Here is a 22018-nt window from a genome sequence, read left to right as displayed (position 1 = left end):
TATCAAGACATAAAAAGCAATTAAACATAACTTGCAATCTTAAAGGAAGATGTAATCAAAGAGACTCTTCACGATTTTAAGAAAATCCCAATATTCTTCGTGAGTCCATATAAAAATGGAAATCTTATTCTCTTCTGGCATTTTAAAAATAGCTGATCTTAACCATGCAATTGTATTACGGTATTTTTAGAACACTGAAGTCAGCACATATGCAATGAATTACCATGTTGTTCACACTATGATGCAAATTAAGAATTATTTTTGATTGATCAATTATTGCGATTTCTATAGCTTTAGGAAGTGACAGCTCTTTCTCAGTCCAGATTCAAAGGGTCACTAATTTAAAAAAGAACTCTAAAACAAATTAAAATGATCTACGCACAACTGTAATTTCAGGGTCACAAAACTATGCCATAGAACCATCATCATCAAAGCACGCGCTCACTGATAGGTCCCTTTAGGCCAGCCTCTACAGAGCTATGGGAAAGAACCCGGCAAAGCGAACCACCTGGCAAGTGTTTATTCTCGGGCCAAATTTACAGTATTCAGACACATACATTATTTTCTTTATTACAGCAACCTTATAATATCTGTAACTGTGTCCACATCTAACAGAAAAAAGCAGTGCCAGGAATGAGCTTGCCCAAGGTCACGAGGGTAGTGTGAAAATTCATATAGGGAAACCTCACCAGAGTGGACTTGAGATGCTAGAAGGAGAGGCTGGGAGAGGTAGGGAGAGCTGTACTACCCAATATCAGTTACTAGAAGAACTGTCAGCTACAGAACTCTATATGAAGAATCCCAACAGGGAAATATGTATATCTCCTATAAGAAATCAACTGCCCCTGCGACTCAGCCAATAAGACACCATCACCACCAAGAATTCCTGCTTTCCTCTAAAAGAGACTTAAGCTCAAAAACAACACTTACCAAGTTCCTCCTTCTATTCCATAAAATGAATTCCTCTCTTTTGTTTTTTGATCTTGCCTATGGTTTTTCCAGAGCTTGCCTGCCCCAGATTAGAATTCTCTACTATTCCCAGATATACCCATCTTTGGCTGGAAAAATGGCAGTTTTACTTTCAAGGCTAACAGTGGGTAATGGTGGAACTGATTCCAGAGTCTGTGACTCTTAGCCATTCTAGACACTCCCCAGAAGGTTTCAGTCTATCCCTCATGGCCAAACACTGGTCTCATGAGTAAACACCCTAGAGCCAGCGACCACATTTTAGCTTCTAAAGGAGAGGATCCTGACCTCTCACAGGCTAGGAAGAACTCAGTGCACATCCACAAAGCAAACATGCTGGCTAGTGGTTTCTCTTCCATTGTTATGCCCAAAACTCATAGGACATGAAGATTTTTAGTAAGTCACAACCCATAGATCACTATATAATCACTTTCCTCCTAAATGTTTAAATAAACACTTAGTAACTTTTTAGATAGAAGTTTTAAGAGTCTAGATAATGATTTCTCAAATCAGTGTGACCAGAGACATAGTATTTCTCAGCAACAATCATTCCATGAAAAGAGTATTTGCCTTCTTTGATTAGAGTATCTGCCTTCTTTGATTAGAGACTGCCAAAATTGATTCTGTTCCCAGAGTTTTTCCAAATGTTGAAAAGCTATGTGTGTGTGTGTGTGTGTGTGTGTGTGTGTGTGTATATATATATATATATATATATGTATATATATATGGCATATTTTAAAATGGACTGGAATGTCTCTTTTGGGAAGTGGAAGAGCAGATGTAAAACCAATACTCTGAGGTTTTCAGTTCTCCTGACCCCAGAGAGCTGTCAAATGACTCACTAGGACCAGGAGGAAAGAGGAAGTGATGAAAGATGGAAATTAAGAGAATCAGAAGAGCCAAAAAGGCGGCAGGGAGTGCCACCCTCAGGAGAAAGGGGGAGGGACACACTCTCTCGAGTTCAAATGGGTATCCAGACAAAGACAGGGTAAGAGGCAAAGGTCTCCTTGGAGCCCCATGGCACTCTGTGTGGCAAGGGCAGACAGATGAGCTCCATACCAGCTGGTCTCCCCTGTGAGCCTCCTGGGGACCATTAATCATCATTAGGGGAAGCTGGGCTGTTGCTCCTTCCCACCCTGGGGCATTCAGAATCCCCAGTGAAAGTGGCAGATCAGTGCTCACAGCCACCAAACTGCCCCAAATCTTCTCATTTGCGATTTGCACTGACAATTTCTAACTCAACACTCCCTCCTCCTGTTCACAACACCCTAATCTATAGGCACTGTGCTTACTTTTTGTCTCCAAAATCATATCAGACTGTTGCTTTGAAGAGTCCCCCAGTGCCTCTCAGGAAGCAAATGCCCCACATTTCAGCTTACCACTTCTGTCCGACCGTCCCAATATACCTTTCAAATTCACGAACAGTACAACCACGCTCATTCTGCCTTTCTTATGAAGACAGAAAAACAAAAATTTTTAATAAAATTGTCCTCAAAACCCCCATACTTAAAGGTAAGCGTCTAGATACCATGTGTAAAGAAGATGAGTGACTATAAAATGCATCTTTTAAAAAAAGATTTGAGAGAGAGAGAGAGCACGTGTGGTGGGGAGGGGCAGAGAGAGAGGGAAAGGAGAATCTCAAGCAGCCTCCCCACTAAGCACAGAGATTGACGTAGGGGGCTCCACTCCAGCACCCTGAGATCATGACCTGAGCTGAAATCAAGAGTAAGACACTCAACTGATTGAGCCACCTGAGCACCCCAAAAATGCATCTTATCTGTAATGTTTTTTAAGATTTTATTTATTTGACAGAGAGAAAGAGATCACACGTAGGAAGAGAGGCAGGTAGAGAGAGAAGGGGGTAGCAGGCTCCCCTCTGAGAGGCTGGATCCCAGGACCCTGAGATCATGATCTGAGCCAAAGGCAGAGGCTTAACCCACTGAGCCACCCAGGCGCCCCTTATCCATACTGTTTGTCAAGGGTTTGTGGTTTTGCTTTGTTGTCCTTGGGCAATGATCAAAAATTTACCTTTTTAATCTAATCTGTATTCAAAAAATTTAATGGGGACACTAGTCCCTTCCAATTTATTCTTGATTTTAAAATGCTTTGTAAATGACCCAATTAAGTCTTTTTATTAAGAAATGGCCATGAGGGATAGACTGAAACCTTCTGTGAAGCCGAACACAGTGTCAAAGGAAGTGAACTTTGATTCATCTGAGCTGGGACAGGGTGGGGGTGGTGGGTGCTCGCCTGTGGGGGGGGTGGCAGCCAATGCCCTGTTCCAGAGTTTCAGCCTAAAGCTAGCTGCTCACCCATCTCCAGGCCTGAGGCAGATGCTATGAGCTTTCAGAAATGAGAATGTAATATCATGTTTTGTTTTTATTTATTTGAAGATTTACTCAGAGCGAGCGAGCGAGAGCACTGGAACGAGGTCGGGGGGTCAGGGAGAGAGAGAATCTCAAGCAGACTCCCCACTGAACAAGGAGCCCAAGGTGAGGCTCCATCTCAGGACCTTGAGATCACAACCTGAGTCAAGAGTTAGACACTCAACCCACTGAGCCACCCAGGCGCCCTGAGAATGTCAACTAACATTTTAAAGGAAACATACAAGCAGCAGTTATCCTTGTGACACTTAAAACCCAGAAGAAACTTCTAACTAATCCCACTTTTCACCTTCGCTTTTTTCTGGATTATAAAAATAATACTCACTTTGGAGAATTCCAACATTACAGAAATGTGACTTCAGAAATTTAAACTTACTGCCCATAATCCCACCCCACAAAATTACTGTAATAACTATAAAATGTTTATTAGCTCAGAGTATTTTTCCTATGAAAAGACTAATATATATAAATGCCTTTAAAATACACGAATTGCGTCATGCCATATGTCCCATTCTTGATCTGTATTGTTTATCTGGCTGGTGTACAGCGATGTCTGTTACAAAGATGTTCACTGAAACCTGCTTTTTTTTGAAAAGCTAATTTTAATAGCAAAATAATGAGACAATAACACCACCACTAATAAACATAACAAAGTCAATACTTCAGTATAGTCTCTAGAAACAATGAATACAGAATTTTTTTAAAGGCAGGGATTTAAGGTGGTATATGTGGCTTTAATTGGTCATAGTGTTAATTCTGGAGAGGATGACTCCTGAAATAGATCAGAGTTTTCTAAATAATCCTACAGCAGCAATACTACATTCTTGTTAAAACACAGAACAAGAAGAAAACGGATCTCGAAAATTATTATTATTATTTTTAAGATTATTTATTTATTTGATAGACAGAGATCACAAGTAGGCAGAGAGGCAGGCAGAGAGAGAGGAGGAAGCAGGCTCCCCACTGAGCAGAGAGCCCGATGTGGGGCCCAATCCCAAGACCCTGGGACAATGATCTGAGCCGAAGGCAGAGGCTTTCACCCACTGAGCCACCCAGGCGTCCCCCAAATTATTATTTTTTAAAGATTTTATTTATTTATTGACAGAAAGAGACACAGTGAGAGAGGGAACACAAGCAGGGTGAGTGGAGAGGGGGAAAGTAGACTCCCTGCTGAGCAGAGAGCCCGATGAGGGGCTCGATCCCAGGACCCTGGGATCATGACCTGAGCCGAAGGCAGAGGCTTTAACCCACTGAGCCACGCAGGTGCCCCTCAAAATTATTTTGCTGACATCTATACTTAGATTTGGTATTAAGTTCTTGTGTCAGAGCTAAAATTTTAATTAAAAAAAAAAAGCCAATTCTCCACATTTATACTTAACAGCAAAATCCCTGATCTATATTATCTCCTTGATCCACCTGCAGAGTGTGACAGGTAAGGGAGACAGTAATGCTCTTCCACTTTAGAAATGAAGAAGTCAAGGCTCAACACTGAGGATACTGAGACCACAGAGTCGGTACCTGGGTGGGGACTTGAACCTGGGTGTCTTGATCTAAAGCTTGGGGCTTTTTCCACCTCAATATGTACCTTCTAGTACTAAAAGAACCAGCTGGATTTTAGAGGAACATTAAATCATTTTGCCAGGATCTTCCATTGCTGTAATATAGGCCATTAAGTAAGATGAAAATTAAACACAGAGGCAGGAGGAGAAAATTAAACACAAAGGCAGGAGGAGAAAAAAAATATATATATATACACATATATATATGTGTATATATACATATATATATATAGGTGTTTGCTTTATTTTACATGTGAACACCAAAAAGACTGACTGATACATGATAACTGACTACATTCAATGCCAATGAAATCAGAGTCATGACTTGCAAATGATAATACAGTCACTCTAAAAACGTCCCTTAAGGAGGTCCATTCTATTTGCTACCCAGCCAGGATGCAATCCCTCTCCTCTGTGTGCTGATGCAACTATCATTAAATGACCACCACACTCAGGGCTCCTATCTGGCTCAGTTGTTAGCATGTGCAACTCTTGGTTTTGGGGTTGTAAGTTTGAGCCTCACATTGGGTGTAGAGATTACTTAAAAATAAAATCTTTAAAAAAAAAAATGACCACCACACTCATCCCCATCCCATCCAGACATGACATCAAAACCTTTCCACATGACAATCCAGGGTTTAACATTGTGTATCCATCAAAATTGGTGTGTAAAATAAAACTCTCATCTCTGTCTCTGAAAATGGAGAGTTGGAATCCATACTATTAAGTTGTCTCTAAAACCAGGTTATTTTTGCAGGTAACAAAGAGTCTTTGCAATATGGGTTAGATGATACCAAGTCTCCTTCATCAAAACATTATTTAGGTAAAAGAGGCAATAGTTAGAAATTTCAAATTGACATGAATAGGTTTTAGTTCTAAGAAAATAACTGCCCCAGGATTCCCTCCTCTCCTCTGTTGAACATGGTCAGTGGGTATCAGTCACTGCAGAAGACACCAGGAAAAGCTCATGTGTTTATTTCTAACACTGCCCAGAAAGGGCTTGTGTCTATCTGTGCCTGTTTAGTAGTAGTAATTTCCTGTATACAATTACACAAGAAATACTCAGCTTTTCTTACACATAAAAAAATATATTACCCAATCATCTAGTTTATAGCACATTTTTTTCTCCAAAATCACACCAAAATAATAAAGATTTTAAACAATTTTCATCAACAAGTTTTAATTCACTGACAACATCGAAGCAAAGGTCAGAGATTTGATTCAAAAGAAAAGAGTGCATTCATCACTACTTCCAAAGGGACACTCTTAAGAGTTACAAATATTTAAAGAGGAAAAAATAGAATTAGCTATGCTGACTTGGAATGGAACTAGAGATACTGATAAAGGCATAGTTTTCAAATATATAAAGAAGAATGAATAAAGAAATAAACGCAGAGGAATTAATGTTGATGATGATGATACTATGTGTGTGTGTTGATATGTGCATATTTATATTTTCTAGCTCTGTCTTCTGAGAGTGCATAGAACTAATGAAACCCAAGGGGCTGGGGTAACTCAGTTGGTTAAGTGTCTGACTCTTGGTTTCAGCTCTGGTCATGCTCTCCAGGTCACGAGACTGAGCCTTGCAGTGGGCTCCCCGCTCTGCAGGGGGGCTCCTTGAGATTCTCTCTCTCCTTCTCCCCGCCCCACCATCTCAGTTTACATGCTTGTGCATGTGCACTCTCTCAAAAAATCAATTAATTAAAATAGCAATGAAATCACAATCATAATGATCAGCCTATCACCCCTATTATGGTTTCAAACACTATACCTCACCAAATGCAGCCTGAGCTGCTTGGAAAAGTAGCTGATGCCTCAACTGGGGCAAGCCAAGTACAGAATGAACCAGAAACTTCCTGTAGTAACAGAAAGTACGTACTCAAAAAATGATGGGAACACATCAAAAGGATATAGGTACCATCTTTTAAAGGACTCCGTCTGGCCAAAACTGGCCCACGGGACAACCAAATTATAACAATCTATGCGTCCATACTGAGATGGACAGATGAAATGATTGGATCAATGCAGATAAACAGATAGATAAAAATAGGGGGGAAAGAATACCCTTTCTTATAGTGGAAAGCCAACTAATAAACACAGAGGAATGCAGTTAGAAAATCACCATTTATCCACCATCTTAATAATAATCAATTCAAGTAAAAACCATAAATGGATGCTAAAACCAGTGTTTTCAAGTTTGAGGAACAGCAGGATATTCACATGGCCTCAAAATATCCCCCGTAAGATACAAGGTAAAGGAGAAAAAATTAACTTGATAGTGAGTGGAGAAGTCTGGCAGATAGGACTTGGACCAAGCAGTCCAAATTAATGTCATCAATGAAGGGAAAAATTGACATCACATGACTCCCAACAGGGCATGCTGAGAAGGCCACATGATCACTTTCATGGTACCCTTGCTCAAAATGTGCCACCTAAATCCACACTCCTGAGCAACAGACAAATCCAAATTGAGAGACACACTACAATAGACCTGGTTTGTACTCTTCCAAATACAAGTAGCATGCAGGACAGAAACTAAGTGCTAACAAGTAAGAGATACTAAAGTAAGTAAGAGATACTAAAGTAAGAGATATTAAAGAAACACGACAAGTAAATAAAATCTGTGATCTGGGATTTCCTCTCATTTGTAACTAACATCATAGGGATTATTAGTGAAATCTGAATAATTTTGGTAGATAGCAGGGCTCCACAAATGGTCATTTCCTGGTTTAGATAAATGTGCTGCGGTTATGTAAGAGAATGTCTTATTGCTAAAAAACACACACTCTGATGTATTTAAGAATTAAGAGTGAAGGGGATTCAAGTCAATGTAATAGATGTAAGTATCTGGGGAATCCAGATACAGATGATATAGGAATTCATTTATACAAGTCTGAAATCATGTCAAAAAAGTTAATAGGATAAAAAAGAGAATCTTAATAAATGTAAGTTTTCCTTTTTTAAATAAACGCTTCATCAGATGAATTCATAGCCCATTTTGCAGTTTTCGTCAGTCTCAGAACAGTACCTTCTAACAGTGACAAATGGTGAAACCTCATCTTGTTCTATCAGAGTCTGGCTCTGGAAGGGAAGGTACTGTTAAACCTTTCTTGCCAATCCCGTAACCCAGCCTTATCAGCAATGACAGGCTAACTAAACCCACAGCAAACACAACAGAGTAACTGGTTTACACCAAAGCCACTGAGGTTTCACAGCTCCATGACCACAACGTTGGGCCTTCAAATCCCGACGCTTCCACCAAGAACACTTCTCATAGAAGACCGTACAAAATAATGGTTCTCGGCAGCCCCTCACCCGTTCACTGCACCCCATCACATTTGCTCTCTCAGAGAACAACAGGACATTCCATTTAACCCAGCAACTGTTACAGGAGCACACTTACTACCAAATGGGAGCCTTGTAGAATGCAGCCATGAGCTCAGTTCTCCAACTTCAGAAACCTGAAAACTGGCAAAAAAAAAAAAAAAAAAAAAAAAAAAAAAGCACATCCTGCAGATGGCCTCTACGGAGGTTTAAGAGTTTCAGTGAGTTACATCATAAGGTCACGTACCTGCTAGGTCAGCTGTGTGGCTAAAAAAAAAAACTGAGTGAGGAAAGAAATGAACCTATCCATCACACATGCCTCTAAGTGAATTCGCTAGTTTCTTACTTAGTAGGCTTTGGGTTTTCTCTGCTTTTCTTGGCATGAGCATTTCACCCAAATGCGGTATTTGCATAAGAAGTCAAATGCCTCACATGGGAGTCAGCCGAGGAGACAGACGGCGGGATGCTCCAGTGCTGGGGAAACCAGCTGGATGGACTTAGGGAGAGATGTATGCTGCCCACATGGGACATCGCGAAGAGATTTTTGAAAATAATGTCAACTATATGTGACTTTTTCACCTTTTGGTTTCTCAAAATCACTTATAGCAGAATTGGGGAAAATGTGATTGGTCCAGAGTAGACTCTAAAGGTTATAGAAACAAGCATTATATTTGTGATGAAACCTGTTTACGTTGGTTAATGCACACTCAGGGGGCACGGGGAAGATTTTTTCCAAAGGTTTCAAGCTATTACAAAGAAGAAAAGCACAGTTCCTCTGAGAAATTTGGTGGTACTGAGGTATACGACCATTGCCTTGCCTTCAAAGGGGAATTCAGAAAGCTGGTGAGGCTCTGAGACAGAAAAACTAGAACCACTGGGGCATTTAATGAGTACAAAAAGTACAATGGAGAAATTAAGTTTTCTAAATAAGGTTTGAGTATATGTAACTAAAGGTGAGGTCAGAAGTTATGAAAAGGGTCTGAGACAGCTCATTAGCACATACAGGGAGAAGATACATATGCAAAAAAAAAAAAATCAGAAACAAATGCTAAGTTAGAAGTTGCTACATCTCAGTGTCGGATGTGAGGAAGGGTGGGCACAACCGTTTGTCTGTCCCTATCCAGGGCAGATGGGGACAGGAGGTGTCAACAGAAACCATCAGCCATACTCCAAAGTTGCAACTATGTGGGCTGACACTCTGAGGGGCCCAAGATTTCTAGCCCAGGCCAGCTCAGCCTTTCCTATCAGGCCTTTAGAGCCCCCAGAGATGGAATCCAAGCAGTCAGGCCGAAACAGGGGAATGTTGACAACTCTACTCTGAGTAGCCCACCTTACACCCTAAGTGTTGGACTAAGATCTAATCCAGTGATGCTCCCTGGTACCCTCTTCACGTCCTGAGAGCATGCTGGAAATCTGTGGGGGTGCTCATGGGCATAATAATCAGGGTGGGGACCAGAGATGCTGGAAGTCCCACAATGCACAGAGTCCCAGGCACTGCACAATTCTTATGTTTCTACTGCGACTTCCACATATCCTGCCAGTCAGTTGGGAAGGTAAAATAACAAATGCTTTAGAATTATCTGAGTGGAGAATCCAACTCTCTGTTACATTTAAACACTAAGGGTTCTTTTTTTTTTTCTCCCAGTTTAAATACATACAGAATGTACACCCTGTTCATAGCAGTACTATTCACAACAGTCAAAAAGTAAACCAGGCGTGTCTATCAATGGACAGAGAGAGAAACAAAATGCAATACACAGAGTGGCACAGTACTGAGTCTGAAAGAAGAGGCAATTCTGATGCACCTTCCAATATGGACGAACCTAGAGGGGGAATCCTGCTGGATGAAATGAGTCAGACGCAAAAAGACGAAGACTGTGTGATTCCTCTTACATGGGGTATCTAGAGCGGTCAAGTGCATAGAAATAGAAAGCAAAATGGTGGTCTCCAAGAGGTGGGGCTAGAGAGAGTGGCAGGTTGTTTAAGGGGCACAGCTCCACTGTAGGAAGATGAGAAAGTTCTGGAGATGGATGGTGGTGACAGTTGCATGACAATATGAACATACTTAGTGCCACAGAAAAGTAAGATTAAAAATGGTTAAATTTTATGTTATGTATATTTTAGCACAATTTTTTTTTATTTTAACACAATTTTAAAAATACACACACACACACACACACACACACAGAGGTGGGCAAATCACAAGAAAACTGTACTTCGCGGTGCCAAAACTTAACCACAGCCTGTTCACCAGTGCAGGAAACCAAATCACTTGACCCCAGGGCTCCGAGCGCTGGAGTCCCCAGCACCACCTGCCCACGCTGGCAGCCCTGACAGCCAGGACTGCGTGTTGAGTCTACAAGGAGGCACAAGCACCTGCAGCATCATGGGGTCTTCCAATGTCACTGTGCCCATCAGTTTACATCCTGATGACGTATTTTATTATCAATTACCTTCCTTTTATTTTTCTATTATGGCCGATAGAGAGCTTACAATTAGGTGTGTGTGTATGTAAATATTACCTACAAATTTCATTTCCTTGCAGAATGGGTGGCCCTGAGAAAATAACTCACTAAAAAACATGAAGGGAGTGGGCCTGTCTCTGAGATGGGGGTGGGGGGGGGACCACCACTCCCATCTCAGGGCACAGAGAGGAGGAGCAGAGGAACTGCTAAAGATGCTGCACTAAGGGCCAGACTCAGTGAGTCTCCGTTGGTTTAAGATAAAAGCACCCTCCTGCAAAAATAAAGGTTCTTACGGTGGAGATCTGGCGGTCGTCTGCCCACTCCCCTGAAAAGGAAGAAATAAATATGGTGGAAAACTAGAAAGTGCCTGACTCTCCTCTGTGATGAAACACAGGCACACTTAAAATAATCAAATTCATGCCTGGTAATGAGCTCCAAGAGAGACGAGGTGAACCAGGGTATATATTTTTCAGTCATGGGAATCACTGTATCCTGTCAAAAGAGATCAGGATTTAACCGAGAAGGGCACGGTGTGTCAATTGCAGTGACACATATATTGTTGCTCTATTGTGCTCACCCTTCTTTTCCATCTCAACACCGGGCTGTGATTAATATTTTACATACTATCCAAAAGAGGAATGTGACTTACCAGAAACCGTCCTCCACATTTCAAATACAGATTCCCCCCCTTTGCCAAGAGAAAATCCTGCCCAGCTGTAGATTTCTCATTTGCAAAACATAAGAGCAATGAAATTCCATTACTTAGAGAAACTGGCTGTTCCCCCAAACCCTTGGCAACGGAAGCTGTACTTATCTTTCAGAACAATAGCCTCAGAAAATGTATTCTCTCTTTAAAAAAAAAAGAAAGAAAGAAAGAAAGAAAAAAGTAAGTATGCCTTTCAGCTCTTAAGAAAGTGCTCTTGCACAAGCAAATTCCTGTTATGGAAAATCCACTCCCCTGACCTGGGAAGTACAAAGAGGGACCCTAAAACAGGCAGTAGAAAGAGCTCCAAGTTTCAGAATGCTTTGAAAAGTCAATGGGGGATGTAACAATATTAATAATGTCCTGAAAACAAAATCAAGTATCCTTTTCATATGTCTATTACCACAACATACCTGCTCCTTCAGAAGAATGAGTCTTAGACCCTAACGTGTTCAGTTTGCATTCCCTGTGAGGTTGAACTGTATGCTTTCCCGAGGATATAAATGCTCCTCAAGTGTACTGCTTTGCACATCGTGGAATTCATCCAAACAAGACTGGGAAGGCGAGACTTTGTTCTCTGTCTTCCAGGCTCCCTTCCCCAGGAGAAGCATGTGGCCAACCTCCAGTGGCTTATGTGAACTTCGCATATAGCTTATCTCACAGTCCGAGTTCCCACTCCGTCCAAGGTTTGGAAACAGACCACGAAAACACTCAAGAAATACAAACGCCCCGCTGATGTGTTTCAACCAGCGTCAGCGGCGTCGGGGCGGTTTTTCTGGTTCCCTGTCTAATGTGCCATGTTGTGGCTATGGCCCGAGGGGCCTTTCTTGTGGGATTCAACGTACCATCCTGTGTTCTCCTATCTTATTTCTTCCTCACAGGAGACCTGACAACTAATCCATGTACTAACCCATCAAAAGAGCTGTCAAAATGGTCGGCAAAACGTAGCCCATTGTGTCCAACTTTGCACCAAGAGCCCATACCAGGAGGCAACAAATAATTCTTGCCCTTTGGGCAACCTGGGGCATCTGAGGACGCTGTGTGACCCTATCCCAGTGCGCTGGGTGGTGAGGCGAGAGGTCTTCCTCCCCCAGAGCAAATCCATGAACCTGCTCTATAAGGGCTTAAAATGCTCCACGAAGACCTGAAAAGGAAGAATTCGGGACGATGGGAGTGACGATCCTGACCATCGACCTCTGCCTCCACATCCCCAGACAGTCACCTTGTCCACCACATGCCAGACGAACCCAGCAGAGAGAACAGTGCATCCATCTGTAGCAACAACTGCGTGCCACAAGCCCGGAGGACGTGGGCAGACCTCCAGAGCAGCCCCGGTTTTCGCCTGGTGAACGACGCAAACGCCGACACAATGTGCCCGACAGAGGTTTGCTCATCTGGTTCTAACTAACACACAACCCTCCGACGGCTTTTGCACAGAGCTCTAACTGAAGCATATGAAACAGATGCGAGGCCGCGGGAAGACAGCCAAATTGTGAACATGCCACTCATAATCTGGCTGCTCTATATTTAACATAAACAAAAACTTAACACCGAGGCAATCAGCGCTCTCCATCGTCCCACACAACGGGAGAGTTCTCCTGACCAGCCATCTACCAGCATAGGCCTCCCTCCCTGACCAAACATCTTGCACCCAACGAGACGAAGACACGACAGCATTCGGCCTATTAAAAGACACTAGCCGGCGTTCGCATACCTCAATAATCCTGTCATGAATTTGCAGGCCTCCGTCCTTGGCTGCCGGCCCGCTGTCAACTATTTTGGATACAAAGATGCCTTCAGTGGATGATCCATCTTGGTTGTCCTGTGGGTTAAAAAAACACACATGAATGCTAGGCATTAACTTGGTCATGAAAATAAAGCTTACACTCTTACACTGCAATGGACTCCTGGTCATGTCAAAAGTGGCAGTGGGGTGAAGGCCCATCTGTTACCCCTAATTTCTGTTTCAATCTAAAATGAACATATACACATGGTAAAATACTTCAAACCATACCAAAAGGTATTTAAAAGAAGTCACGGCCATCCCCTACCCAGGGTCCTTTTCCCCATGTAGCTCCTATCTGAAGTTTACTTATCCTTTGAGAAACATTCTTCATAGATCACTTTCCTAAACATGTCTCTGTTCCTTTCTCATGCACACAGATGGTATGTGTGTGCACAGAGTACGCTCTCCCCACCCTGTGCATCTTATCTTGCCTCTTTCACTGAAGTCTACAAATCCAGAGACAATGCGGTCTCCAATACCTTCCTACCTGTACTACGAAATATCCTTTAAAGTATGTATCTGTAGCAAACCCCTAGTAATGGAAACATCAGGTTCAAGGATATGTAGATTGGATGTATGTTGCCAAATTATGCACTGATAGCTCATTAGAGTGTCTTCCCATATCCTCCCCAGCTCAGAGTACTATTAAAACTTTTAAATAGCCAATAATCTGACTGTGAAAATAGGTGTTTTATATGTATTCAGATTTACACCAGCAAAGCTCACCACCATTGCCCCCAGCCTAATAAATTCTCATCTCCAATCTCAAATGGCTTTAGATCTTTCAAAGTCTGTACCAAAACTTTCTGGGAAAGGCAACAGCTCACTGCTCAAACTCCTTCCTTTATTTAAAATCAAAAGGTCCAACAAACCCATAAAAAAACCCTCACAGCTTGTTCATGAACTTCTTTCCAAACAGCACTGGGATGAATTCTCTCCAAGTGTGTGGATTAAGTTTCTAGTGATGAACAGATGGATTTGTAAGTTAAATGGCACAAGCATGTATTGTTGCCAAACAAAAGCATTTGAAAAGTAATTTCAGGATCTTCCACAAAAACTCCAAATCCTACGATCATAGTAAATTCTTCACCATTAATGCCATTAGAAGATATATTTTAACAGTAATTTCCGTGCATAGAAATACATCTAAATTCCATTTGCTAAGAAATAACTATGAAAATATAAATTTCTCTCTTTATTTTTTTTGACAGAGATCACAAGTAGGCAGAGAGGCAGAGAGAGAAAGAGAGAGAGAGAGAGGAGGAAGCAGGCTCCCCGCTGAGCAGAGAGCCTGATGCGGGGCTCGATCCCAGGACCCTGGGATCATGACCTGAGCTGAAGGCAGAGGCTTTAACCCACTGAGCCCAACTTTTCTCTTTAAACAGAAAAAAAAGCCCCTATATTCTAAAGAGAAAAGGGATGACTTTAAATGTGGTTTGATCGACCCCTTCCAATGCAAGAGAGATGGCTAAGGGTGAGAAAATGCACATTCTGTACCTCTTCTCTCTCCCTCACTCACCCCTCACCCCTTTCCCTCAAAGACACACACACACACACACTCTATAATGTTATAAATAGGATTCAAAAGAAACCAAAATCACAACCTAAAATGAGCATTAACTGCTCTTCCCAACATTAATCCCCCCATGACAAAGATAGGTCTCTAAACTGCCATCTGGATTCTATCATCACTCTCCCCAGGGAGGATGTGGGTGCTGTACTAGATCAACTATCCTCAAGGCAGCCCTGCCCAACATCACAGCACCGGCCCACCGCACACTAACCCTTCACTGTCTGAATTTCTCCCTGCCTCCTTGGTCTCTCCCAGCAGCCTTACTAATGCATTCATCCCAGGGCATTCAAGGATCGCCCTACATGCATTTCTCAAACAGAAGTACACAGCTGTGCAACAGCTTCTATTTACTGAGTGTATACTAGGTAGGTAGTGGGCACTCTGTGTCCCGTTTCATCCTCACAATATCCGCAAACCTTAATACTTTGTTTTTACCCATTTTGTAGATGAAAAACCCGAGACAGAGAGGTTAAGTAACTTGTGTGAGGGCACATAGCTAAAAAGTAGCATAGGTCAGTTTCAAACGGAGGACAGTTCAACTCCCTTACATAAGCTCTAAGCGCCACATTCAAAAGTTCCACATTCAAAAGTTCCACATTCCAGGCTATGGAATATTCCTCCGGACAAACCCAAAGAGCCTCAGTAGACCACAGATGATTTACGGACAATCCTGAGTTCCCTAAGAGGGGATGTCAATATACCCAAAGAAAAGAGATCCGTGCACTTACTCTGAATTAATTGCTTTGCATTTCTTGGCTGGAGAGGAAGCGGGAGAAGGGGGAGGGGATTTTTGGCTTGGTTTGTTTTTGCAGAATACTACATCATGCACAAGTAATTCTTCTTAGGAGAGCAAGTAATTTCAAGCAAAACAAGAAAAAACAGAGGAACAGGCAAAAACAAAGAGCAAAATTCAGGTTAAATGAAGACAGTGGCAGGAGGTAGAAACAGAATGCAAACAAAATACAGAGAGCACAAAATCAAAGATAGCCAAATCAGTTCCATCCTAGATAACTAGACGTGTCTCTTAAAAGAAGTCTCCCTGTTCCTTAGTTTGTTTGGCTCCCCTCCTAATACATTTTAAGTCAGAGCTATTTATCAAGGTGAACTAACAAGGCTTGGGATTTGTTTTGTTTTGCTGGCTTGAGAAAAGGAAAAATCAAAGGGATTGTTTTCATCCCAGGGGTACCTGACAATGAAATGTATGTGCCAAAGGCTGAAGTGTAAGGTCTGATACGCCAGACTCATGCCATCTCTTTAGAAACTTAAGAATGAATGAATGAATGATGTGGTTTTACTAAGAGCAGTGTATCAAGCAATGAAAAGCCTTATGTCAGCGCCCCCCAGGGCTGGGCCTATGTCACAACCCAACCAAGCTCCTAACACAAAAACTTGGGAAAGACACACGTCATGTGTACCGCATTCTACTTCCAGTACTAACAATGAGTGTGCATTGTTGCTCATCTTGGCTTTTTAGCATGTTCTCAATGACCTGCCAGATTTCCAGGCAACAGTTCAGAATACATTTAGGGTTCATTATGCGACTTCTGCTAATCAGGACAAGTTTAAAAAAACAAAAAAACAACACTATTGCAACCACATGCATATGGAATTAGACTTTCCTCCAGGGGACATGCATGTAGTTCTTGCAAAAAGACCACATGAACTGAGAACACTTACGAAAGCTACAAAATTCACTCTGGCTTGCACTTCAATCAGCCTTTTAAAGGAGAAAAAAAATAACCTAAAACACATACTTTGATAAGCACAAGAAAGCACCATATTCCAATGAGACTGGGAGTGTCTTTTCATTCCCCGTGAAGGACAGAAAACAAAGACATAGTAAGTTCTCCAACCATCACCAAAGACACAAGGCATGCCTCTTCATTTCAAGCATTTTTTTAAAAAATTTTATTTGTTACAGAGAGAAAGAGAGAGAGAAAACAAGAACACACAAGCAAGAGGAGTAGCCAGAGGGAGAAGCAGGCTCCCCGCTGGGCAGGAAGCTTGACATGGGACTTGATCCCAGGAGCCTGGGATCATGACCTGAGCCACTCAGGAGTCCCATTTTAAGCATTTTTCAAACATTGGGCTCCTTTTTCCTATACACACTCTGGTGAGGCAGAGAAGGCACCTTACTGGTTTGGGCTCTTTCAGCCTCGGAAGTTTCTGCGACAACTAACAGTAATGTGCATCTGGGTTTGCTGAAGTCATTTCCTAAAACGGGTAACGGTAGGGAAAGGAGGTTAAATAATTATGAAGCCAAATGAAGGAAAGCCTCTGTTACTCATGCTCAGTAATAAAGTGAAGCACGTGCTACAACACGTTCTGGAGGGTAAGCTGGGGAACACGGACCGGTGCCAGTCCTATGGTTTCCTGGGACCATTTACTCAGACATCCGAGTCCCAGTCTGCTCCCTCATCCCTTCTCTTTGCTGGAGCACGTGCCCCTACCCACCCCAGCCAGGATACTAGCAGACCAGCACCATCACATGCTGCCTGGTTGCTCAGCCAACTGGTAAATGAGGAAAAAGAAAAGGAACCAACAGGACATACATTCTTCAGTGTCTTAAGAATTTCAGTGAGACAATGCAACAAACCACCATGTGTGCCCATCCCTGGGGCTCGGCAAACTGGGGGTACCCCCGCCCCACCCCTTCCTTCTCACAGTTTAATCTCACTGTCTGAAAGGTTCCCTCCTGTAGCTAAGTTTTATAGGGCAGATAATACATCAGTCCATCACTTACTGATGACTGTGCATTGCCTATCCCTAAGCTGTCATTTCTTACAATAAAATGTGTGTTTTCAAAACTCTGCCTCTGGCTACTCCTCTCGTGCTCACTCCCCCATTTCTCCAGGTCTCCTGACCTCCTCCTGCCCACCCCGCGACTCCCGCGGTGCTGTACTCTTTGCAGCTCCCCCAGCTGCCAACTCCAGGGCTATTCCAGGCTTCGCGCAGGCTGCCCTGGGCCCGGTTCACTTTCTTCTAGCTCAGCGCTCTCCCCAGGTGGGCCTGTGCAATGCAGGGCACTGGCACGATGAAAGGACATAAGAAAAACTGTATTCACACTCGTGTTTTAATTTCATCATTTAAAATGCTCCGTTTTGCATGAAACTTTTATAAGTCATGTAGAATTAGTTCAGCAGCAAATATATAATCTAGAACTAACTAACTAAGCTTTTTTTTTTTTTTTTACAGTTAAGAGTGCTTAAAGAAACATCGTATATGGGCCTCTGATCTAGCAAACTCCTTCTCATCCTTCAGAATACAGCTCAAATGGCCCTGCCCCAGGATACCTCCTACCCAAGGGTGAGCCAGACCCAGACCCAGAGTTTAACCACATCTGGATGCCTGGCATCTTCTTATCCTTTAAGACTCAGCTTAGTATCTCCTCCTCGCTTTCCTGATCCCCCTAGCCAGTGATGCCCCTTGCTCCTTGGCATCTACTATCTGCCATCCTACCATTTTTCTGCTGCATCACGTTTCCCAATCTGTAACTGTGACATTTACTTGTTTCTTGCCTAATGTCTCCACCAGGACATAAACTCAATGACCACAGAGACCCAGTGTCCGTGGGCTCCAACCAAACAGCCCCTACTAAATACTTATTTGTTGCATGAAGGAATCCGATTTTCCTTGGACTATTATTGTCCTTTGAAGGTAACAAAGAAGGAAATGATCTGCCAGAGACAGAAGCAAGAGATGATGCCCATTCAGATAAGCTGGCGTGAAAGGTGTGATCCTGCAACATGCCTCTTGCTGCGTCCCATCCCTAGGGTTCTTTCCACAGACATGTTCCTCCCCGTTCAACTGACTGGTCTGAATCTGGCCTCTCCTTCCCGGGGGAGGAGCTAATGATGAATGGGGTGGACAAAAGAGCTGCAGGGGGAGAAAAAGCAAAGGGATGCGACAGCCCACGAATGAGGGAGTAGTCTGTGACTAACGAAGAGCTGACAGAGCGGAGCTCCGGCTCAGACTTCCGGTCCCAGGGCCTACGCTCCAGCTCTGCTGCTCAGTTCTAAGTGCACGCATCGCCCAAAGCTTCCTGCAGCTCCACTGCTCCACCACCAGACATGCCCCCCCCCCAAACCTAAACAGTTCAGATAAGCTGTTGTATTTCTAGGACAATGCTATTTTAGGAGACCACAGCTAAATAAAAATCCCTGAGGGTGAAGATGTTAGATAAACAATGAACTCTCTAATTACAGAAAGCAGAATGAGGTAAGCAAGGTTTCCTACCCCTCACTACCCCTCACTACTCCACCCCCCCACCCCGCCCAATCTTGACCCCTCTTCCCGCTGCAGCAGGGCAAGGAAAAGCACATTTTAGTAATTAACATACCACGCACGGCCGGCCACCGATAATATTGAATCCCAGGGAGCCAGAGTCCCGATGTAGGACAAGAGTCAGACTTTTGGTTTCTTCACCCTGCAGGGAACAAAGGAGTTCAAAATTTTATTTACCAACAGGGAACCGATGGTGGCAACTTTCTTTCTACCTAAGTGGACTCAAGGACTCTTAGGTCATCCTTCAAACACCTCTGTCTCTTGGGCAGTTTAATCAAGGAAACTTCTAGGGCCCCAGCTGCAACAGTGTCCTGTGAGGAGGAGGTTACGGACATTCGTAGATGCCGCCTCTCCTTGCGGTGCCCACGTGAGAATGTCTGGCAGCGTCCACCCATGTCTGATGAACACTGCCTATCAGTGACTCCATGGTCTGCACTCACATCCCTCCTCCAACCGGCCCATCGCACACCGGCTGTCTAGACAGCGACTTTCTGTTTGCTTCTCAACCGTTCTCAACAGCAGCATTCATGTTCTGTCACGGAAGGTTCAAGGAGCAGCGCTCTTGGAAGTCTGGGTGCATGAAGCCTTGTCAATAGTCATCTGTGTCTGGGAGGCTTGAGGGGAGAGCAGGCCGTGGCAAGGCCGACGCAAACGTGGAGGGGAAATGGAGCCTGCGTCTCTCTGAGAGGGGGAGAGGGGCCCTTTCACAAAGTCATTACTGTCCAGGCCATTGGAGATGCCAGGCTGTTTAACAGAAAACACTCTGTTCAAAGGGGGCTGGTCAGCGTGAGCCCCTTGAAGTCACGCAAGCAGAGGTCACCCAGGCAGCTCGTACAGGCCACGCTCAACAGCCGCAAGGGACACAGATGCCTCGGCACCTCGGCTAACACTCAAGGAACAGACACATAAGTAAAAGTAGATTTCCCTTTCTGTGTATGCAGTGCCTAACCAAGCTCTGACAGGCACCGTCAGCTCCCGGAACACCTCGGAAGGGTTTCCGAAGACTGGAAGGATGCAGGTGCGGACCGCAGACACTCGCAAAAGCTTTGCTCATGGTTTTGTGTAAACACGGTATTACTTAAATGCTGCATTTTTAGAAAATGTGAAATACTCCATTAAGCAACCCTAACAGCTCATCCGAGAATAGACTTTATTCTGATGTTTACTGCCTCCTGATCAAACCTTTGCCTCCTACTTTTCCTGTGGAAAGAAACGACCCCCTGTGAAGGGCATGGATTCGAGGATCTGCCCAAGCCACACTGGCAAGGGAAACCAGGCTTTCTGACAGAAAGCGCCAGCAGCTTTCCTGCAGCATCGTGCCATGGACTGCGGGAGGGCTCACTGCCAAACACTGGCAGCGGACCGATGCCCAGCAGAACCAAAAGAAAAAAAATAATAATACATATAGATGACCAACAGGCCTCAATACGTAAAATTACCTCCATGCTTAAAGTTCTTAGTAACCACAACTGTGTCTCATAACTAGTGCACAGCAGAAATAAAAATATTAGAAATTTGTTAAAATTTCAAAAATGTTACATAACCCTAAGCATCCATTGTTAAAGGCTTATAAAAACAACAATGACAATTTTTCATTAGAAAAAGACAATCTTGGGGTGCCTGGGTGGCCCAGTTGGTTAAGCGTCTGCTTTCAGCTCAGGTTGTGATCTTGGGGTCCTGGGAACGAGTCCTACATGGGGCTCCCTGCTCAGCGAAGAGGCTGCTTCTCCCTCTCCCTCTGCCTGCCCCTCCCCCTGCTTGTGTGCTCTCACTCTGTCAAATAAATAAAATCTTAAAAAAACAAAAAAAGAAAAAATGTTTTTAATGAAAGAACTAGGTGTCTTCTAACAACGATGGAACAGAACATTCATTTCCACAAGCTCACTTATTTGATACATAGAGTATTTTAATATAAAGAGAACATGTCTCTTTCAAGCTACTACACCTCACCAAAAGCAGCAAGGCCTCTATAATAACGTGCTGATTTTTCAAAAAGTATTTCCAATCCACAGCATCACCATCCAGAGCATCTGTGCGTCAATGGTATCGATCTGATTAATTTGACCTGCACCAGTTAACAGGCAGCAACTGTCAAGCTGCTCGAACAGAATAAACACTCAGGATCAACCTGATAGCTTTGAAATGTAAACATCAGCATTCACAAACTGAAAGAGTTCATATCTCTTTGCCTTGGAAAAGGATAATCTTGGTAAGTCCCTTTCTTGGCCTGCTATGTTAGAGGGGTGAAAAAGTTAGAAATACACTGGAATTTGAGTGAGTTATCACACATGGCTACATTTCTGGCTTTCATAATTAATGATAGAAATTGCAAAGTTACTCTGTAATCCAAGGCAGATGCCTCCAGTTTGACAATCTGCAATGATGCATGCACTAGAACACGCAGACAAATTTTCTAGGGCTAGTTTTAAATCTACTGTGTGATAACCACTTACTCTTTCTAAAAACGAAAGAGAAACAAAGAAATTGTATACTGCATTAACAGTGATAACAGCTAACATTTATTGGCAGCTTATTATGTACCAGAAATGACATTAAACGTGTAACTGCGTTATTTTCTTTAATAAATCCCACCATTTTCATCAGCTGGCACGAACAGCACCCTCACGATATAGGCGGGAAGAGCTAGTAAGAGGTCACACCGGGATATAGACCCATGCTCTCTGATTCTAGACCCCACCACTCCCTTTTCCACACCACTTCCTTTTCATGTGAAATGTAGAAAAGAATGCCACTGAGCCTAGCAGTATCTTAGGTCCTTGTCAAGATGGTTCAACTGCTGGAGTTCTAAAAAGTTCCTTAAAGGAACTCATGATAGGAAGTCTTACCCAGGAAACCAATGTCAGAACAAACTACTCACTGAACAACTACTCACTGAACTATTTCTCTCCCGAAGACCCAACCGGAGATGCCCGGACACCTAAGTCTGTACCCAGTCTCAGAGATCTCTCTCCGG

General features: G+C 43.1%; 1 protein-coding gene across 1 annotated transcript in view; it reads right to left on the bottom strand.

The window, feature by feature from the left end:
• The window catches only part of PDZRN3 (PDZ domain containing ring finger 3), a 238174-nt gene that overhangs the window by 203677 nt on the left and 12479 nt on the right, over positions 1-22018 (bottom strand). The window contains exons 2-3 of the mRNA XM_004738373.3: positions 19100-19186; positions 13116-13223 (exon numbers count right to left, since the gene is read on the bottom strand). Of these exons, the coding sequence (XP_004738430.2) occupies positions 13116-13223; positions 19100-19186 (195 nt within the window). The remainder of the gene's footprint in view (positions 1-13115; positions 13224-19099; positions 19187-22018) is intronic.

This window comes from Mustela putorius, unplaced genomic scaffold (assembly GCF_011764305.1).
Source record: "Mustela putorius furo isolate JIRA1106 unplaced genomic scaffold, ASM1176430v1.1 tig00000095_pilon_pilon_pilon, whole genome shotgun sequence".
Classification (NCBI taxonomy): domain Eukaryota; kingdom Metazoa; phylum Chordata; class Mammalia; order Carnivora; family Mustelidae; genus Mustela; species Mustela putorius.
Note: the sequence above shows the minus strand (reverse complement) of the source record. Positions and strands in the feature narration are given on the sequence as shown.